General features: G+C 38.3%; 2 protein-coding genes across 2 annotated transcripts; both read left to right on the forward strand.

Moving 5' to 3' along the window:
• Window positions 1-6,102: 6,102 nt before the first annotated feature.
• Window positions 6,103-7,068, forward strand: LOC100671432 (olfactory receptor 5A1-like). Its single transcript, XM_003422763.3, has one exon. It carries the CDS (start codon window positions 6,103-6,105, stop codon window positions 7,066-7,068), a length of 966 nt encoding a protein of 321 aa, XP_003422811.1.
• Window positions 7,069-21,270: 14,202 nt separating this feature from the next.
• LOC100671146 (olfactory receptor 5A1-like) lies at window positions 21,271-22,308 on the forward strand. Its single transcript, XM_010602028.2, has one exon. It carries the CDS (start codon window positions 21,355-21,357, stop codon window positions 22,306-22,308), a length of 954 nt encoding a protein of 317 aa, XP_010600330.2. The 5' UTR covers window positions 21,271-21,354.
• The last annotated feature ends 342 nt before the right edge of the window (window positions 22,309-22,650 follow it).

Here is a 22,650-nt window from a genome sequence, read left to right on the forward strand (position 1 = left end):
TATCAGTCCCTCTAGCATTGTTCGTGTTTTTTCTTCTAGGAGCTTCATAGATTTTGGCTTTATATTTAGGTCTTTGATCCATTTTGAGTTAGTTTTTGTATATGGTATGATGTATGGGTCCTTATTCATTTTTTTTTTTTTTTTTTGCCTATGGGCATGCAGTTTTCCCAGCACCATTTGTTAAAAAGTTTGTTTTTCCCCTGTTTGATGGACTTTGGGCCCTTGACCAAGATCAGGTGATCATAGGTGGTTGGATTTACATCTGGGTTCTCAATTCTGTTCCATTGGCCAATGTATGTCATTGTACTATTACCTCGCTGTTTTGACTACCGTAGCTGTAAAGAATGTTCTGAGGTCAGGTAGTGCAAGTCCTACTACTTTATTCTTCTTCAGTAGTGCTTTTCTTATCTGGGGCCTGTTCCCATTCCATATAAAGTTAATGATAAGTTTTTCCATCTCTGTAAAGAATGTTTTTGGTATTTGGATCGATATTGCATTGTATTCGTAAATTGCTTTGGGTAGAATTGTCATTTTCGCAATGTTGAGTCTACCTATCCATGAGCATTCTATGTTTTTCTGTTTATGAAGATCTTTGGTTTCTTGCAGTAGTGTTTTGTAGTTTTTTTTATATAGGTCTTTTACATCTCTGGTTAGATTTATTCCCAAGTATTTCATTTTTTTAGGGGCTATTACTATGAGTCAGAATTGTCTCAATGCCAATGGGTTGGGATTATAAATGATATTTTCTTCCTGAATTCCTTTTCATTTATCTCTTTATTGGCGTATAGGAATCCAAATGATTTTTGTATGTTTATCTTGTATCCTGCTACTCTGCTGAATTTTTCTATTAGTTCCAGTAGTTTTCTCGTGGAGTCTTTCGGATTTTCTAAGTATAGTATCATAACCACACATAGGGACAGTTTAACTTCTTCATTACCAATCTGGATGCCCTTTATTTCCGTTTCTTGCCTTATTGCTCTAGAGAAGACTTCCAAGACAATGTTAAATAAGAGTGCTGGTAAAGGGCATCTTTGTTTTGTTCCTGTTCTCAGGGGGAATGTTTTCATCCTCTCTCCATTGAGAACGATGTTGGCCATTGGTTTTTTCATACCAAAAACCCAAACCCACTGCCTTTGAGTCAATTCTGACTCATACTGACCCTATAGGACAGAGTAGAACTTCCCGATAGAGATTCCAAGGATTGCCTGGTGGATTCAAGCTGCTGACCTCTTAGTTAGCAACCGTAGCACTTAACCACTACGCCACCAGGGTTTCAACGAATTTTCATAGATGCCCTTTATTATGTTGAGAAATTTCCCTTCTATAGCTATTTTATTGAGAGTTTTTATCAAGAATGAGTGTTGGACTTTGTCAAATGCCTTTTCTGCATCAATTGAGGTGATCATGTGACTCATTTCTTTCCTTTTATTTATGTGGTGGATTATGTTGATTGATTTTCTAATGTTGAACCAGCCTTGCATACCTGCTATTAATCTTTCGTGGTCAAGGTGTATTTTTTTTTGTTGTTGTTGTTATCACGCTGAATTCTATTGGCTGGAATTTTATTGAGAAATTTTGCATGTATATTCATAAGAGATATTGGTCCATGATTTTCTTTTATTGTGGTGTCTTTGCCTGTTTAGTTTTGGTATCAGGGTTATGCTGGCTTCATAGAATGTTTTGGAAGTATTGCTTCCTTTTCTATGTTTTGAAATAGTTTGAGTAGTACTGGTGTAAGCTCTTCTCTGAATGTTTGGTAGAATTCTCCAAAAAGACATCTGGGCCAGAGCTTTTTTTTTTTTTAATTGGGAGTTTTTTTTGTTGTTGTTTTTTTCCTTTTCCATCTCTTTTGTTATGGGTCTGTTCAGATTTTCATCATCATTTTATGTTAGTTTGGATAGGTTGTGTCTCCAGAAATTTGTCCATTTTCTTTAGGTTTTCAAGTTTGAGTATAGTTTTTCATAATACTCTGTAATGATCCTTTTTATTTTGGTTGGGTATCTTGTAATGTCCCCTGTTTCATTTCTTATATGAATTATTTGTGTTCTGTCCTGTTTTTTTTTTTTTTCAATTTGGCCAGTGGTTTGTTGATTTTGTTGATCCTTTCAAAGAACGAGGTTTTGGTTTTGTTGATTCTATTGCTTTTCTATTCTCTATGTCATTTATTTCTGCTCTGATCTTTATTTTTTCATTCTTCTGGTGGCCGTGGCCTTCTTTTGCTGTTCTCTTTCTATGTGTTCAAGTTGTGTAGCTAATGTTTTGATTTTGTCCCTTTCTTCTTTTTGATGTGTGCTACTAGTGGTATAAATTGACTTTGGAGGACTGCCATTGCTGTGCCTCAAAGGTTTTGGAGTAGTGTAATTTCATTCTCGTTTGATTCTAGGAATTTTTTGATTCCATCTTTGATTTCTTGTATTACCCAGTTGTTTTTAAGCAGGATGTTATTCAGTTTCCAAGTAACTGATTTTTTTTTTTTTCCCCTTTCCCTTCCTGTTGGTAATTTCTGCTTTGATGGTGTTGTGGTCAGAGAAGATACTTTGTATTATCTGAATGTTTTGGATTTTGTTGAGGGTTGCTCTGCGGCCTAAGATATGGTCTATTCTGCAGAATGTTCCATCTGCATTGGAAAAGAATGTGTACTTTGCAGCTGTTCAATGGAGTGTTCTATATATGTCTATGAGTTTGTTAGATGATTGTGCTCTTTACCTCTTCTTTATCTTTGTTGAGTTTCTTTCTAGATGTTCTATCCTTTACTGAGAATGGTGTGTTGAAGTCTTCCACTATTATTGTGGAACTGTCAATTTCTCTCTTCAGTGCTGCTAGAGTTTGTTTTATGTATTTTGGAGCCCTGTCATTGGGTGTGTAGATGTTTATTATGGTTAAGACTTCCTGACGGATCATCCCTTTAATCATTACATAGTGTCTTTTTTGTCTTTTATGATGGATTTTGTTTTAAAGTCTATCTTATCTGAGATTAGTACCACTGCTGCTGCTCTTTTTTGGTAGTTATTTGCTTGGTCTATTTTTTTCCATCCTTTGATTTTTAATAAATTTACATCTTTGTTTCTGAGGTGTGGTCTCTTGTAGACAGCATATTGATGGATCCTGTTTTTTTAATCCATTCTGTCACTCTGTGTCTCTTTGTGGGTGCATTTAGGCCATTTACATTCACTGTAATTATTGATAGGTGTGTTTATTGCTGTCTTTTTGTAGTGTTTCTGTTTTTTTTTTTTTTTGGTCCTAACATTTTCTTTGTTCCTCTTACTCTCCTGTGCTCAGCTCCTTTTGTTTTTGGATTTCTTTTTCATTTCTTTTATTTTTGTAGATTTTGTCTTTATTGAGACTTTATGTTTCTCTATTTTGATGAGTATGTTCGTTAACTTTTTTAGTGATTATCTTGAAATTTACCTTTATCTTCCTAGGTTTGGACCACCCTATTATTACTTGTTATCACCTTGCTTTCCTCTCCATTAGAAAGTTCTATACCTATATCATTTATTCCTTCTTTTATTGTTCTGACATTGTCATTTACCGATTAACCTGTCTGGTTCCCTGTGCAATTGTGGTTTTGGATAGTCTTTGAGAGTTCATTTCCTAGGCTGGTATCTAGCTGGTACAATCTTGCATCCTAGATTCAGGCTATGGTCTGATGTTAAACAATATACTTTTAACATCGTCCAGGCATATATGAGAAAAGAACAAAATGAAACCTTTAGAAGACAAAACAAATTGTTATGATTAAAATCTAAAACTTAGGGAATGGGTTAAGTAGCCAATTAACACAGCTTAAGATAGAACGGGAAACTCTGGTGGTCCAGTGGTTAAGAGCTAACCAAAAGGTTGTCAGGTCATATCCACCAGGCACTCCTTGGAAATCCTATGGGGCAGTTCTAGTCTGCCCCATAGGGTCTTTACAGACACTATGAGTCATAATTGAGTCAATGGCAGTGGGTAAGATAGAATGAATGAGCTGGAGGACATACCTATAAAAATTAAATAGAATGCAGTATAGAAGTACAAAACAAAATGCAGGTTTCAGAGATGTGGAGAATATAATGAGAAGATCAAAAAAAAACATTAAATTAGGGTTCTAGAGTGATACATAAGAGAAAATATGAGGGAGAAGCAATATTTAGAATAGTATTTAGTAGACAGCGCACTGGCCTAATACCATATTGAATAAATGAGCATTAGAGGAACCTATGCAGATCTTCGTGGTCACAAGGTAAACATCAATATGTATCATAAAAAAAAAATTTAATGTATCATAGATGCTTGATAAATCACTTTGTTGTCTTGCATTGTTAGTAATGATGATGTTAATGATAATGAATATGATATTCTGCTCACTTTCCACAAGATTTTACCTCCATTCGGTCTCTCTGGGGGAACCAGTGCTAAGTCTGGATGGTAAATACACTGTCTCATTGTCTATCTGCTACCACTGTCCCCTTATTTGCTAATATCGGGCATCTCAACTTTCTTTTCTAATTAATTCCTTCATTCTGTCAGAATCTTTCTGAAAACAGGGTACCTGCAAAAAAAAAAAAAATTTACCTGCAAGCCACAACTAATCTGATTTAGAGAAATGGCCCCTTTGACCTTACTTTCCTAGTCATAACCTTATGCTTCCATAGGGATTTTCTCTTTTTCTTCAATTTTTGAAACTGGTGACTGGGAAATGACTGGAGAGAAGGAAAATATTTTGAGCAGCTAATGTCGGCAAATATTTGTACTTCATAAAAATGTTTTATTCCATTAATACCCCTATATTTTCTCTATGAAAATCTTCAAGATGTCTACTTCCGTTCCTTATACACAACCCCCAGGCTACATTTGACATCTATTTTCTATACTTAAAATATTTCATAATATTCCTCTTAGTTTGGGTTTACCTGAATAAAAATGTTTTTCTTGGGGGATATTTTAGTGATACCATAGAGAAAATGACAGCTGTATCATCTTGAAAGGAACATATAATTCCTGATGCAAAAATATTTTTTTGGTTAGTTACCATTTGTTTGAATACTTACTTCTGTGTTTTTCTGGACTGACTTCTATGTGAAGGATGGGGGGTGGAAAAAAACTAACTAAATCTTGCACGATCTTCCCATTTCACATGCCTACTGTCTAAGCATGAATCTTACAAAAGTCTAAGTCAGTTTCCCCTGTAGAAGTCCCTGATCTGGGAGCCACAAATAAACTTCAAGGTGACTGAATATCCGTAACACTCTATGTAAAAGTGATAAGTGGTTGCATTTTGCTGGATAGAGGAACCTGAGTTTCCGCAGATTTTCAAAAGTATACTACGAAGATCAATAATCACTGTTCTAGACAATCGAACTCTGAAGTATTTCTGATTTGAGGAAAGGAAAGCCTGTACCAGCAATAAAGGGAGTTTCAAGCATTCTAAGCATTTTTTTTTTTAACCTTGTATAGTTTCATTTCTCAGGAGCTTTCCTGAAGTCACTAATTTGGTTATGTCAAAATCCATTTTCAAGCCTCTGCTTCTTCTGATTGACCCTTCCCACCATCCTGCTACATGATTCTTACATCTCTCCAGGTATCATAAAAGCAGAAAGGGCATTACAGAATTGTCAAGAGTGCCTCAATATAGATTAATTAAAGGCCACTTCTCAATTTTTTTTCTCAAAAGAGATTTTAAAGAGTACCTACTCAGGCTCCGTATTGTGAATATTTGGGAGCTTCTCTAGTCATTGAGTTAATGGCAGAGCAATATCCAAGTAGAATTTTTCTGTTTTAGCCATATAAAGCAGTTGCACTATTTTCCTAATTTGGCCTATCTCCGAAGTGTCACATATATGCAAAATGTGCCATGGTAAAACATGAAATGAAGATATTTTAGAAGAAAATGGACTAAAGATGCCCACTGAAAGCCTTTTGTACCCAAAGAAAGAATGATAATACATTGCCAAGAGGATTTTTCAGTTAAGATTGATGATTGTGTATGAAAGGGGATTGTATTAACTCAACATTGATATTTTAATGTTGTAAAATTAGCTTGATGCTTGATTAAAAAAAAAAACTATGAATCTTTTTTTGAGAATAAAGTATGTACATTTGTCATCTATTCTTCAGCAGATGACATCAAGCAGGTCCATGGAATGGAAAGGAAACCAATCATCTGTGGCCACATTTTTTCTCATGGGTCTCTCAAATGAAAAAGAGCTGCAGCTCATCCTCTTTCCAGTATTCGTTGGGATCTACCTGGTGACTCTCATCTGGAACCTGGGTCTCATCCTTCTCATCAGGATGGACTCCCACCTTCACATACCCATGTACTATTTTCTCAGTTTCCTGTCACTTATAGACATCTGCTATTCTTCTTCCATCAGCCCGAGGATGCTGTCAGACTTCTTAAAAGATGAAAAAACGATCTCCTTCATTGCCTGTGCCATTCAATATTTTGTTGTGGCCTGGATGGGTATGGCTGAGTGCTGCCTCTTGGCAGCCATGGCCTATGACCATTATGTGGCCATTGGCAGCCCACTACAATACTCAGCCATCAGGGTACCTGGCCTCTGTGGGAAGATGGTCGCTTGGGCCTATGTGACTGGTTTCTTTAGTAGTTTAATTCAAACAGTCTCTTGCTTTCAACTTTACTACTGTGGGCCAAATATTCAACATTTCTTCTGTGACTTGACTCAGATTATTTCCTTACCTTGCTCCAATCCCTTCATCAGCCAAATGATTCTTCTTCTGGTAGCTATTGTTGTTGGATTTGGTACTTTGTTTGTTATCCTCTTATCCTATGGTTTCATTGCAGCTTCCATCCTGAAAATATCCTCAGGCAAAGGCAGTGCCAAAGCCTTCAATACCTGTGTCTCCCACCTGGCAACTGTGACACTCTATTATGGTACAGCCTTCTCTGTGTACCTGAGTCCCAAGTCTAATCAGTCCATGAATCAGGACAAGGTGCGATCAGTGTTCTATGTCATCATCATCCCCATTTTAAACCCTCTGATCTATAGTCTGAGGAACAAGGAGATCAAAGAGGCCCTCAAGAGGCTTATAAAGAGAGAAATAGCCTTATGTCAGTCAGAATAATATTTGGGCAGTTATTATTCCCATAAGGTAGATGGAGGTAAAAATGTGTATGTGGCCTTTTGTGTGTCGCGTGAATAACTAGATAGCAAGAAGTAGTAGCTAAAATGAAAGGAAAAAATGTTGAACTAAAAGAGATGAACAAAAGATTGCAAAGGGTGGCTGGAGAAGTTGAAGTAAAGTTTTATAATCATTTGTGGAATGACCTGGAAATCGAAAAGCAAAAGGGCAGAAAAGGCTTAGCATTTCTCAAGCTGAAAGAATTGAAGAAAATATTTAAGCCTTGAGTTTCTGTATTGAAGGATTCTATGGGGAAAATAATTAACAATGCAGGGACCATGAAAAGAAGATGGAAAGAATTCAGAGTCAGTATACCAAAAAGAATTGGCTGATGTTCAACCATTTCAGGAGGTAGCATATGATATAGGACAGATGGTACTGAAGGAAGAAGTGCAAGCTGCACTGAACGCAATGGTGAAAAACAAAGCTCCAGGAACTGACAGAAGTTTTTCGTTTGTATGTTTTTTTTGTTGTTGTTATTGTTTCTCCTCTCCCTCTCCCTTCCTTCTTTGCTGTCTCTCACACATCCAGCCCACTGCACCACCCCGAACTTCTTGGTGGGCTGTATTGTACTGCTTAGCTTTAGAGCCTCTGGCACATGACTTCCCTGGGTCTGCAGTGCCCCCACAGGCCAGCTCCCTCAGAGTCATATTTTATATTTTTGTTTATCTTTCTCCTTCCTACTTAGGCCCCTCACTGCCTGTCCTCCTTCCTGAAGCACTGTGCTGTACCACCCAGCAAGAGAGACATCAGCTCACCACCACCCCAAATCCACCCTCAATGGCTAGCACACCCACTGCCACAATTTTTTGTTTTGTTTTTATTTGTTTGTTTGTTGTTTTTTTCTCTCTTTCCTTATTTCTTGTCCTTTCTTCCTCCCACCTAGCCTTGTGTGCCTAACATGCTGCTTCTTGACAGGCTGATCCACGTGGCTCAGCTAGCGAGCAACCAGCTTGCAGCCTTTCTGGGTCTGTCTCATCCCCACTAGTGAAATCCTACTGCATTCCCATTTTATTTATTTTTTTCACTTCACTTTTGCTTTTTTTTGTCTTTGTTTCTATCTCTTCTTTCACCCACCCACTTAGCTCTACACATCACATCCCCTCCTTTCACTCCTGCTTATCTGCACCTTGTGCCAAGTGCCACACCCCCAAGTGGTGCTGACACAGTCCCTCAGACTCCCCCGTATGCTGCCTCCTAGCTCCACCCTGTTGCTCCCATTTCATACCACAAACTACCCATGCCCACCACTCCACCCCCACTGGATCCACCTGGCTGCACCATAGCTAAGTGATTGTTGCTACTCACTTAGAGAAGGTGGTGAGAGGTATTGTGCCCACAGACAAGCAAGCAAAAAAAACACACCCAGCCCACCTGCCCAGATATAACCAAATAAAACATAAAAACAGGACAAAAGAATCAAATCCACAATCAATAAACAAAGAAAATAATTCCTGAATGTCCTGGAGACAGCAAGCAATATCAAAACATAAAAAAAGAGAGGAGAGAATGGCTCCAGAAAGCAATGAGAATAAAACACTGGATGACCTTTTCTAGAAGAAAAGGTACCGTAACTACCTGATAGGGAATTCAGAACACTAATATCCAGGGTTCACCAACAGATGAAGGAAAATGCAGACAAAGATAAGGAAAAAAATAGACAAAGTAATGGAAAAGACACACAAAATAATGGAAGAAATCAGGAAAGCAATACAGAAACAAAATGTTAAAATAAACAAACAACTAGAAATCATACAAAAACAGGAGTTAGAAATCCAAAAGATAAACAACAAGATTTCAGAAATGTACAGTAAAATAGAAGGTATTAGAAGCAAATTTGAAACAATGGATGACAAGATCAGCAAAATTGAAGACAAATCCTTGGATACCTTTTTGTTTGAGGAAATATCAGAGGAAAGAACAGAGAAAAATGAAGAAACCCTCAGAACAATGTGAGATAGTATCAAAAGCAAAAATTTACGGGTGATTAGAGCTCCAGAACAGGGGAAGAAAATGGAAAACACAGAGAGGATCATTGAAGATTTGCAGACAGAAAACGTTCCTAATATGAAAGACAAAAAGCCAATTATCCAAGAATCTCAACACACCCCATATAGGATAGACTCCAAAAGAAAAACACCAATCATATCATAATCACACTTGCTATAACCAAAGACAAAGAAAGAATCCAGAGAGCAGCTGGAGAAAAACAAATTCACATACAAAAGGGAAATAATAGTACTAAGCTCTGATTACTCATCATAGACCATGCAGGCAAGAAGGCAATGGGTTGACATATATAAAATCTTCAAAGAAAAGAACTGCCAACCAAGAATACTTTATCCTGCAAAACTCTCAAGCTTATATGACGAGACAATTAGAACATTTTCAGATAAATGGAAATTAATAGAATACATAAAAATGAAACCAAACTTACAAGAATGATTAAATGGAGTCATTTTGTTAGAGAGCAAACATCAGGCAACAACCTGAATCTAGCACATAAGACAGCATCAGCCAGATACCAACCTAGAAATTGAACTCTCACGGATAAAAGAAAACTAAAAGATTTACAACAGGTAACCAGAGAGATCAATCTATAAACGACAACAGCATCAGAATAATAAAAGAGTGAATAAAAGGTGTAAGTGGAAAGCTTTCAAATGGAGAGGAAGTCCAGGCATCATCAAGTAATAAAATTCTGATATAAACTTAGGAAAATAGGGGTAAATTTCAAGGTAACCACAAAAAAAGTCAACAAATCCACTCATCAAAATAAAAAAGAAAAACATACTGCCACAGTAAACTCAAAATCTACAAAAATGAAACAAACAGAAAAAAAAAATCCACAAACAAAAGAGATGCGACACAGAAGAGTAAGAGGAACAATGAAAAGTTCAGCACCACAAAAAAGCACTACAAAATGACAGCAATAAACTCACACCTATCAATAATCACAAGGAATATAAATGGCTGAAATGCATCCATAAAGAGAGAGAGAGAGAGAGACAGAATGGATTAAAAAAACAGGACCCATCAATATGCTGTCTATGAGAGACACACCTTAGAAACGAAGACAAATTTATTAAAAATCAAAGGATGGAAAAACATGTCAAGCAAAGAGCTACCAAAAAAGAGCAGCAGTGGCAATACTAATCACAGATAAAATAGACTTTAAAACAAAATCCACCATAAAAGACAAGGAAAGTCGTTATGTAATGCTTAAAGGGACAATCCACCATGAAGAGATAACCATAATAAATACCTATGCACCCAATGACAGGACTCTAAAATCATAAGAAAAAATTCTAATAGCACTGAAGAGAGAAATTGATACTTCCACAATAATAGTAGGAGACTTCAACACACCACTCTTGGTAAAGGACAGAACATCTAGAAAGAAACTCAACAAAGACGAAGAAGATCTAAAGGCCAAAATCAACCACCTTGACCTCATAGACATATATAGAACACTTCACACAACAGCTGCAAGAAACACATTCTTTTCTAACGCACATGGAACATTTTCCAAAATAGGCCACGTCTTAGGCCACAAAGCATTCCTCAACAAAATCCAAAACATTGAGATAATACAAATCAACTTCTCTGACCACCATGCCAGCAAAGTAAAAATAAACAATAGGAAGAGGAAGGAAATAAAAAAAATCAATCGCATGGAAACTGAATAACCTCCTACTTAAAAATCCTTGGGTAATAAAGAAATCAAAGATGGAATCGAAAAATTCTTGAATCGAACAAGAATGAGGGTACATCATACTAAAACCTTTGGGACAGAACAAAAGCAGTGCTCAGAGGTCAGTTTATAGCAATAGAAGCACACATCGCAAAAGAAGAAAGGGACATTATCAAAACATTAGCTACACAACTCAAACAAGTAGAAAGAGAACAGCAAAAGAAACCCACAGCCACCAGAAGAAAGAAAATAATAAAGATCAGAGCAGAAATAAATGAAATAGAGAAGAGAAGAACAATAGAAAGAATCAACAAAACCAAAAGTTGATTCTTTGAAAGGATCAACAAAATCGACAAACCACTGGCCAAACTGACAAAAGAAAAACAGTAGAGGACGCAGATAACCCAAATAAGAAATGAAACAGGGGACATTACAACACACCCAATAGAAATAAAAAGGATCGTAACAGAGTATTATGAAAAACTATATTCTGACAAATTTGAAAACCTAAAGGAAATAGACAAATTTCTAAAGACACACTACCTTCGCAAACTAACACAAAATGATATTGAAAATCTGAACCTGTAACAGGTGATATTGAAAAGGTAATAAAAAATCTCCCAACAAAAAAAAAGCCCTCGCCCAGATGGTTTCACTGGAGAATTCTACTGAACATTCAGAGAAGAGCTTACACCAGCACTACACAAACTGTTTCAGAGCATAGAAAAGGAAGCAATACTTCCGAATTCATTTTATGAAGCCAGCATAGTTCTGATACGGAAACCATGCAAAGACATCACAAAAAAAGAAAATTACAGACCAATAACTCTCATGAATATAGATGCAAAAATTCTCAACAAAATTCTAGCCAATAAAATTATACCTGATATCAAAAAAATAATACACCACGATCAAGTGGGATTCATACCAGGTATGCAAAGATTGTTCAACATCAGAAAATCAATCAACTCAATCCACCGCAAAAGAAAAGAAAAGAAAAGAATCAGATGATCATCTCAATCAACCCAGAAAAGTCATTCGACAATATCCAACACCCATTCGTGTTAAAAGCTCTCCATAAAATATGTATAGAAGAGAAATTCCTCAACATTATAAAGGGCATCTATACAAAACCAACAGCCAACACCATTGTTAATGGAGAGAAGTGGAAATCATTCCCCTTGAGAGCAGGAAGAAGACAAGGATGCCCTTTATCACCACTCCTATTTAACATCGTGCTGGAGTTTGTTGCTAAAGCAATAAGGCAAGAAAAAGAAATAAAGGGCAACTAAACTGGTAAGGAAGAAGTAAAACTGTTCCTATTTGCAGATGATATGATACTATACATAGAAAACACAAAAGTCCCCACAAGAAAAATACTGGAAGTAATAGAAAGATTTGGCAGACTAGCAGGATACCTGATAAACATACAAAAATCAGTTGAACTCCTATACACCAATAAAGAGAATGACTAAAAGGAAATCAGGAAAATAATACCATTTATAATAGCCCCTAAAAAAGAATAAGGTCATTAGAATAAATCTAACCAGGGATGTAAAAGACCTATACAAAGAAAACTACAAAATACTGCTGGAAGAAACCAAACAAGACCTACATAAATGGAAAAGGATACCATGCTCATGGATAGGTAGACGCGACAGTGTGAAAATGTCAATTCTACCCAAAACAATCTACCAATACAATACAAAACTGGGTGTCCATCTGCAAAAAATGAAAGAGGGCCCATACCTCAAACTATACACAAAAACTAATTCACAGTGGGTCAAAGACCTAAATATTAAACCCAAAATTATAAAGATCATGGAAGAAAAAATAGAGTCAATGCTAGAGGCCCTAATACACGGCATAAAAGGTTACAAACCATAACTAACAATACACAAACATCAGAAGTTATGCTAGATACCTGAGATCTTCTAAAAATTATACACACTCATCAAAAGAGTAAAAAGAACCTACAAACTGAGAAAAAAATTTTGGGTATGACAAATCAACCAAAGTCTAATGTCTAAAATCTATAAGAAAGTCCAACATCTCTACAATAAAAACACAAATTATCTGATTAAAAAATGGCCAAAGAATAAGAACAGCCACTTCACCAAAGAAGACATTCAAGCAGCTCACAGATACATGAGGAAATGAGTGCAATCACTAGCCATTAGAGGAATGCACATCAAAACCACAATGAGATAACCATCTCACTCCAACGTTACTTGCACGAACCGAAAAAAAAGAAAATAACAAATGTTGAAGAAGCTGTGGGGAGATTGGAGCTCTTATGCACTGCTGCTGGGAATACAAAATGGTATAAACATTTTGGGAAACAATATGGCACTTCCCTAGAAAGTTAGAAATAGAAATACCACATGACCCAGCAATCCCACTTCAAGGAATACGTCAGAGGAAAATAAGAGCTGTGACACAAAGAGACATATGAACACCCATGTTCATTGCACTATTATTCACAATAGCAGATGAATGGATAAGGAAACTATGGCACATACACACAATGGAATACTACACAACCATAAAGAACAATGATAAATTTGCAAAGCATCCCACAACATGGATGAATCTGGAGGGCATTAAGCTGAGTGAAATAAGTCAATCACAAAAGGACAAATATTGTATGAGACCACTACTGTAAAAACTCATGAAAAGGTTTATGCACAAAAAGAAACAATCTTTGATGGTTATAAGGGAGGGAAGGAGTGGGAGGGAAAAACACTAAATAGACAATAGATACGCAGTAACTTTTGTGAAGGGTAAGACAGCACGCAATACTGGGGAAGTCAGCACAACTTGTCCAAGGCAAGTTCACGGAAACTCTATAGACACATCCAAACACCCAGAAGGACCAAATTACTGGGCTGAGGGCTCTGGGGTCCAAGGTCTCAGGGAATATCTAGCTCAATTGGCCTAACCTAAAGAAAATGTTCTATATTCTACTTTGGTGAGAAGCTTTTGGGATCTTAAAAGCCTATAAGCTGCCATCTAAGATACTCCAATGCTTTCAGCCTGTCTGGAGCAAGGGAGAAAAAATAAAACCAAAACACAAGGGAATGAGTAGTCCAAAGGACTAATGGACCATAACTACCACAGGCTCCACCAAAGTTGAGTCTAGGACCACTAGCTGGTGCAGGGCTGCAACTATTGACTTCTCTGACAAGGATCACAATAGAGGATCCCAGACAGAGCTGGAGAAAAATGTAGAACAAAATTCTAACTCACACACACACACACACACAAAAGACAAGACTTAGCAGTCTGACAGAGACTGGAGAAATCAGAGAGTATGGTACCTGGGCAGCCTTGATGCTATTGTTGCTAAGTGCCATTGAGTCGGTTCTGACTGATAGCGACCCTATGCACAACAGGAGGAAACACTGCCCAGTCCTGAGCCAATCTGACAATTATTGCTATGCTTCAGCCCGTTGTTCTAGCCACTGTGTCAGTTCATCTCATTGAGCGTCTTCCTCTTTTGTGCTGACCCTCAAACTTACCAAGCAGGATGTCCTTCTTCATGGACTGATCCCTCCTGATAACATGTCCAAAGTATGTGAGACAAAGTCTTGCCATCATTGCGTCTAACGAGCATTCTGATTATACTTCTTCCAAGACAGTTTTGTTTGTTCTTTTGGCAGTCCATGGTATACTGATACTTCACCTACATCACAATTCAAAGGAGTCAGTCAATTCTTCTTCAGTCTTCCTTATTCATTATCCAGCTTTCACATGCATATGAGGTGACTGAAAACACCATGGCTTGGGTCAGGCGCACCTTAGTCCTCAACCTGACATCTTTGCTTTTTAGCACTTTAAAGAGATCTCTGGCAGCCCATTTGCACAATGCAATGTGTCTTTTGATTTTTTGAGTGCTGCTTCCACTGGTATTGATTGTGAATCCAAGTAAAATAAAATCCTTGGCAACCTCAATCTTTCCTCCAATTACCATGATGTTTCTTATTCCAACGGTGTGGTTTTTGTTTTCTTTATGTTGAGGTGTAATCTGTACTGCAGGCTGTGGTCTTTGATCTTCATCAGTAAGTGCTTCAAGTCCTCTTCACTTTCAGGAAGCAAGACTGTGTCATCTGCATACGGCAGGTTGTTAATAAATCTTCCTCTAATTCTGATGCTCTGTTCTTTATATAGTCCAGTTTTTTGGATTATTTGCTCAGCATGCAGATTGAATAGGTATGGTGAAAGGATACAGCCCTGACACACAACTTTCCTGACTTAAAACCCTGCAGTATCCCCTTGTCCTGTTGGAACGACTGCCTCTTGATCCAAGTGTAGATTCCTCATGAGCACAATTAAGAGTTCTGGAATTCACATTCTCCACAATTGTACCCATAATGTGTTATGATCCACAAAGTTGAATGCCTTAGCATAGTTGATAAAACACAGGTAAACTTCTTTCTGGTATTCTCTGCTTTCAGCCAGGATCTATTTGACATCAGCAATGATATATCCCTGGATCCATGTCTTCTTCTAATTTTGGCTTGAATTTCCAGCCGTTCCCTGTTGATATACTGCTGCAGCCACTTTTGAATGATCTTCAGCAAAGTTTTGCTTGCATGTGATATTAGTGATTCTTATTGTTCGATAATTTCCACATTCTGTTGGATCACCTTTCTTGGGAATAGGCACAAATATGAATCTCTTCCAGTCAGTTGGCCAGAAAGCTTTCTTCCAAATTTCTTGGCATAGACAAGTGAGCACCTCCCACGCTGCATCTGTTTGTTGAAACATCTCAATTGATATTCCATCAATTCCTGGAGCCTTGTTTTTCACCAATGCCTTCAGTGCAGCTTGGATTGCTTCCTTCAGTACTATCAGTTCTGATCATATTTTACCTCCTGTAATGGTTGAACACTGACCAATTCTTTTTGGTATAGTGACCCTGTGTATTCCTTCCATCTTCTTTTGATGCTTCCTCTGTCATTTAGTATTTCCCCTACAGAATCCTTCAGTATTTCAACACAAGGCTTGAAATTTTTCTTCAGTTCTTTCAGCTTGAGAAATGCTGAGTGTGTTCTTCCCTTTTAGTTTTCTATCTCCAGGTCTTTGCAGAAGTAATTACGATACTTTGCTTTGTGTTCTAAAGCCGCCCTTTGAAATCTTCTGTTCAGCTCTTTTACTTCATTTTTTTCATATTGTTTTGGTTACTCAGCACTCAAGAGCAAGTTATAGAAACTTTGGGACTCTGTCGAGCTTCAACATGCAGAGACTCTGCCAGACACTCTTATAGCTCAGTAATGAAGTTACTCCTGAGGGCCGCCCTTCAGCCAAAGTGTGTGTTGTTGTTCTTAGGTGCCATCAAGTTTGTTCTGACTCATAGCAACCCTATGTACGACAGAATGAAGCACTGCCTGGTCCTGTACCATCTTCAAAATCCTTGTGCTTAACCCCTTTGCTGCAGCCACTGTGTCAATCCATCTTGCTGAGGGTCTTCCACTCTTTTGCTGACCCTCTACTTTACCAAGCATGATGTCTTTCTCCAGGAACTGATCCCTCCTGACAACATGTCCAAAGTATATGAGACATAGTATTACCGTCCTTGCTTCTAAGTATTCTGGTGGTACTCCTTCCAAGACAGATTGTCCATTCTTTTGGCAGTCCATGTATATTTAAACAGGCTGCAAATAAAAAATTCTTCTCTTCTTGTACAAATGTGAGAGAGGATAGAGAGGTGGGATGGAGGGAGGGAGAAGTGTTACTTCATGTTGTGTTTTGAGAATATTGAATGTTATTTACGTTTTCTAAGTGTCCTACATGGTTTTCCCAACTCTTCCCTTTTTTCCCCTTGTCTCTGACCTTCTTCACATGTTCATTTTCCCTTCTCTATCTTCCTGTCCTACTCTTTTACTTCTTTAAACCCAATCTGCTGGAGCCATGGAAGAAAAGTAGGGAGATGTCTAGTTTTTTCTTCCCTACTATAAGTCTTGGTAAAATTTTCTGAATATAATCCACTGCATGGATTTCCACTGAAAAGTAATAACTTGCTTCAAAATGAGAAAGTTGAGTGTTGGGACTCCCTCTACAGCAGAGATCATTTTTCTTCGTTGCTAAAACAAACAAACGAACAAACAAACAAAAACAAACAAACCCAGTGCTGTTCATTTAAAAGCAGCAGCAGTGGTATATCAACAGGGAACTGCCAGAAATTCAAGTCAAATTCAGAAGAGGATGTGGAAAAAGGGATATCATAGCTGATGTCAGGTGGATCCTGTCTGAAAGCAAATAATACCAGAAAGACGTTTACCTGTGTTTTTAGCATTCAATCGTGTGGATCATAATAAATTTTAGATAATGACGAGAAGAATGGGAATTCCAGAACTTAATTGTGCTCATGAGAAATCTGTTCATAGATCAAGAGGCATTCATTCAAACAGAACAAGGGGATACTGCATGGTTCAAAGTAGGAAAGGTGTGTGTCAGTGTTGTATCCTTTCACCATACCTATTTAATCTGTATGCTGAGCAAATAATCTTTGAAGCTAAAGAAGATTACAGCATCAGGTTTGGAGGAAGACTCATTAACAACCTGAGTTATGCAGATGACACAACCTTGCCTGGGGAAAGTGAAGAGGTCTTGAAGTACTTACAGATGAAGATCAAAGACCACAGCCTTCAGTATGGATTAGACCTCAACATAAAGAAAACAGAAATCCTCACAACTTGACCAATAAGCAACATCATGATAAATGGAGAAAAGACTGAGCTTGTCAAGGATTTTATTGGATCCACAATCAACACCCATGGAAGCAGCAGCCGAGAAATCAAAAGATGCATTGCATTGGGCAAATCTGCTGCAAAAGACCCCTTTAAAGTGTTGAAAAGCAAAGATGCCACCTTGAGAACTAAGGTGCACCACATCCAAGCCATGGTGTTTTAATTGCCTCATATGCATGCGAAAGCCTTGTGATGAATAAGAAAGAAGAAGAATTGACACCTTTGAACTGTAGTGTTTGCAAAAGTATTGACTATACCATGGACTGTCAAGAGAACAAACAAATCTGTCTTGGAAGAAGTACGACCAGAATGCTCCTTAGAAGGAAGGACATCGAGAGTGTATCTTACATACTTTGGACATGTTATCAGGAGGAATCAGTCCCTGGAGAAAGACATCATACTTTGTAAGAGGAAGACCCTAAAGAGATGGATTGACTCAATGGCTGCAACAATGAGCTCCAGCATAACGATTGTGAGGATGGTGCAGGGCCGGGAAGCATTTCGTTCTGTTGTACATCGGGTTGCTATGAGTCAGAACCAGCTTGATGGCACCTAACAACAACTATTCCAGAAATTCTGATTCATAGTTGCTATGTGTTTGCTGTTTCCTGGTGTTTTTCCCAAAGATCTCTGAGGAGTGTGCTATGTTGCATTGACAAAATTTGTTTCACAGCTCATATGGTTGGAAATGACCTCTATGTGAGCCCCATGTTTCTTCCTTGGGAATAAAGAGACAATCAGAAAGGAAGATTCCTTGATACCAAAATGTCTCAAAAGATTAACACCCCGAAGGGAGATCTTGGAGCCTAAGGAAGGGAGCAATTAACAAGGCTAGTCTCTCCTCTATCACTCAGAAGGGCGTTCATTTACAGCCAAGATGGTTTAATTACACCTTCTTTGCTGTGTATTGTGCTCTCAAATCCTTTCTTAAATGTGATTGGGAAGGTTCTTAAGCAATTTAAGGCCCTCTTCTTCCATAGCTGGATCATTTCTGAGGAAGGCAGCTAGGAATAGGCTTTGTGCTCACTCAGAGCTCTGATGGACTGGGAAGCTCTCAGAAGCTGTAAGCTGAAATTTTTGCTCATCATTTCTGAATGCCTGGGTACACCACAAAGTAAAATGAGCTGGATCACAGGAGAGGAACACTTTTCAGAAGTCTAAGGTGAGTTTTGAGTCACTTAGGGAATGTCAAGGGCCTAGGATACAGGCACAATTCAAAGACTTGCAAGTAACTCAGTGTGAGTGTCCTTGAAGCATAAGAGACCATCTTTCACAATGGCACTTTTAGCCTGAGGAACAAACTTGCAGAACGACAGTATAAAACATAGGCTGTGTCAGTACACTTTAGCAGAAAGTGGGGGCTCGAAAATGTTTGACTCATTTCAATAGTATTTGAAATAAGTGAGAAAACACAGATCCAGAATAGTTGTGGATTATTTTTGAGGGACCTCTTCTGTGTGATGTGTTGCATTTAAAAAGCCAAACTTAAGCACTCCACAGGTGACTTTGTGAGGGGTAGGATTCTTCAGTGACTGGATCCAACCCAGTTCTTGATTAACATTTCAAGTTCTAGCAGAAGTGAGGGACCATTATTCACGAATAAATGTATATTTGGTATTCTGACAGAAAATTTGTTCTTATTGTTCCTGGTAGACAAAGCTCTTCAGATTCCTGAAGTGTCTATATGCTAAACTTTTTCAAAACCAACTGGTCCCCGTTAGAGCCAGATGTTGTCGTTCGTTGCTATCAAGTCAACTTCAACTCATGGTCATCCCATGTGTTACAGAGTAGAACTGTTCCATAGATTTTTTTTTTTTTTTTTTTGGCTTTGGGTTTAATGGAAGCAGATCACCAGGCCTTTTTCTTCCACGGTACTCCAGAGTGGGTTTGAACTGCTAAACTTTAGGTTAGCAGTTAAGTGCAAGCTGTTTGGATCTCGTAAACTAAACCCATATCCACTGAGTTGATTGTGACTTATAGCAATCCTATATGACAGTGTAGGACTGCCTCATAGACTTTCCAAGGAGTGGTTGGTGGATTCAAACTCCCTATGTTTTGGTTATCCACTGAGCTCTTGACCACTGTGCCACCAGGGCTCCTTTAAACCAGTTGCCATTGAGTTGATCCTGACTCATAGTGATCCCATGTGTTGCCGAGCAGCACGTCTCCATATGGTTTTCAAGGCTGTGACCTTTCAAAAGCAGATTCCTGAGTCTTTTTTTCTGAGGCACCTCTAGTGGGTTTGAACCACAAACCTTTCTGTTAGAAGTCTGTCTCTTAACCATTTGTGTCACCCAAATATTAGAAAGTGGTGTTGCTAAAATGTCTTAAAGGAAAGGAGTATGTAAAATGGGCAACCTTTTCGTTTTCTGTTTCCGTTTTCTTCTGTTTTCATTTGCTAAGAATAGGCAAGACTGGGAGGAGGACTATGTTATGCCAAAAAAGGTGTGAGAAAGAGAGGAGGAATGACAGCCAAGACAAACTCTATCTCAAGATAAGCTTTATTCAAGACAAAAGAAGGAAGCTTAGGAGTCCCTGATAAATAAAAGGCAACTGAAAAATGAGGTTTGACTGGCAATTATAGAATCTGGTGTGGCAGAAAAACGATGTGACAATTAAAAGGTGTCTCTAAGATTACCAACGGCATCACTGGTTTACCTTGGCGCTCTGTGTATGATAGGATTTGATGTGGTGATTTTGTCCTTTAGACATCTGTGGATACGATCTTTGCAGTGGTTACCATCTCAAGTTCAGCGTTTTCCTGTTGCTCAGTTACACCAGCACATATTGCAAAACATTTTAATACCTCCTCGTTTCTTTCTAAAAGACACTAAATCTCTTCCAGTTTGACTTATATCCTTGGCAGTCAGTCAGTGTCATGGCTTTTCTGTTCATTTACTGGAAGGATATCTATGTAAAAAGACATTATGATTGTATTATTGATGCCTCAGCTTCCCAATGTCCATGCCCTTTGCCCAGGCATGACCCTTTCATAATTCCGAGTTACTCTCCCCTGTAGGAGAATTCTCGAACCTGGTAACCATCAGTAGACTTCAGGGTAACTGCAAATCCAGTAAAGCTGTACGCAAACCTGGTAAGTGGTTGCATTTTGCTGAGCAGAGGATCCAGAGTTTCCATCAGATTATCAAAGAGACACAAAGAAAGCATTAAACATGGTCTTATACAATCTGACTCTTAACTATTCCTAATGTGAGGAAAGAAAATGCTGCACCTGAAAAAAAAGAACCTCATGACTCTTCCAACCTTGTCTTATTTTACTTCTCAGGAGCCTTCCTAGAGTCATTAAATTGGTTAAGCCACTCCATTTCCAAGCTTCTGCTTCTTAGTGGGTGACTTTTCCCACCATTCTGTTACACTGTGGAAGCAAAAGGCTGTAACGGGATCATCAATACTTTCTGATTATAGGTTAATTGAGTGCTAGTTCTCAAGAAAACTTTAAGGAGCATCTCCTCCAGCCTCCTCACTTGACATATTTTCCACATTAACTTCTCCAAGCATCTAGTTAAGAGTAGAGCCTTGCTTAGGCAGGAACTTTCTCTTTCATCAGTGTTTTCCTAATTTGGCATTACTAACAAATTTGCAAAATCTGGCAGGGGAAAAAATGATATTAAGACCTTTTAGGAGATGATGGACTAACGATGGCCATTTACTGCCTTCTATCCCCCAAACCAATGATAATATATATCCAATATGATTTTTCAATTAAAATTTTTTTAGGAGGGAAAATAAAGCTATTTCCTTCTTTCATCTTTTCTTCAGCAGATGGCTTCAAACAGGCCCCTGGAATGGAATGGAAACCACTCTTCTGTGACCATGTTTTTACTTCTGGGTCTCTCAGATGAAAAAGAGCTGCAACTCATCCTCTTTCCAATATTCCTAGTGATCTACCTGGTGACTCTTATCTGGAACCTGGATCTCATACTTCTCATCAGGGTGGACTCCCACCTACACATACCCATGTATTTTTTTCTCAGTTTCCTGTCATTTATAGACATCTGCTATTCTTCTTCCATCAGCCCAAGGATGCTTTCAGACTTCTTCAAAGATGAAAAAAGAATTTCCTTCATTGCCTGTGCTACTCAATATTTTATTGCGGCCTGGATGGGTCTGGCTGAGTGCTGCCTCTTGGCCACCATGGCCTATGACCGATATATGGCCATTGGCAGCCCTCTGCAGTACTCAGCCATCATGGCTCCTGGCCTCTGTGGGAAGATGGTGGCTGGGGCCTATGTGAGTGGTTTCCTTAGTAGTTTATCTCAAACAGTGTCTTCCTTCAATCTCTATTATTGTGGGCCGAATATAATTCAAAGTTTCTTCTGTAACTTGCCTCAGGTTATTTCTTTGTCTTGCTCCAATGCCTTCATCACCCAAATGACTCTTCTTGTGGCCACAATAGTTGTTGGATTTGGTTCTTTGGTTGTTATCCTTTCATCCTATGGTTTCATTCTAGCTTCCATCCTGAAAATATCCTCAGGCAAAGGTAGTGCCAAGGCCTTCAATACCTGTGCCTCCCACCTGGCAGCTGTGACACTCTTCTTTGGCACAGCCCTCTCTGTGTACATGCTTCCCAGCTCTAGTCAGTCCATGAAGCAGGACAAGGTGCTGTCAGTCTTCTATGTCATCCTTATCCCCATGTTGAATCCTCTGATCTATAGCCTGAGGAACAAGGAGATCAAAGGAGCCCTCAAGAGGGTAATAAAGAGAACAATTTATTAAACTCAGTAAGAATAATATTTGGGAAGATATTATTGTTCCTTCAAGAAGAATGGAGGTAAGAATGTATGTCACCTTTTTCAGATAAGAGGGAAAACTAGGCTGCAAGAAGAAGTGAAAATCTGATTTCCTTGATTCCTTGTACCATCATGCTTAGGTGCCACCAATGAGTGATGTGTCTGGGACAGTGATGACAATGTTGAATGTAGCTTAAAAAGCCAGTTTCCTTGATTAGAACTCAGGTTAATAAAAGCCTAAAAGGTGACTGTGCTTTGAGCAGAGAAGTGCTGATAGATATTATCTGCATAGAAGTGACAAAAACTCAGGATGCCACACAGGCTGTTC

Source organism: Loxodonta africana, chromosome 7, assembly GCF_030014295.1.
Source record: "Loxodonta africana isolate mLoxAfr1 chromosome 7, mLoxAfr1.hap2, whole genome shotgun sequence".
Taxonomy (NCBI): Eukaryota; Metazoa; Chordata; class Mammalia; order Proboscidea; family Elephantidae; genus Loxodonta; species Loxodonta africana.

Coding starts and splice junctions, on each gene's coding strand:
- LOC100671432 (XM_003422763.3), top strand. CDS start 6,103: ATGACATCAAGCAGGTCCATGGAATGGAAAGGAAACCAATCATCTGTG.
- LOC100671146 (XM_010602028.2), top strand. CDS start 21,355: ATGGCTTCAAACAGGCCCCTGGAATGGAATGGAAACCACTCTTCTGTG.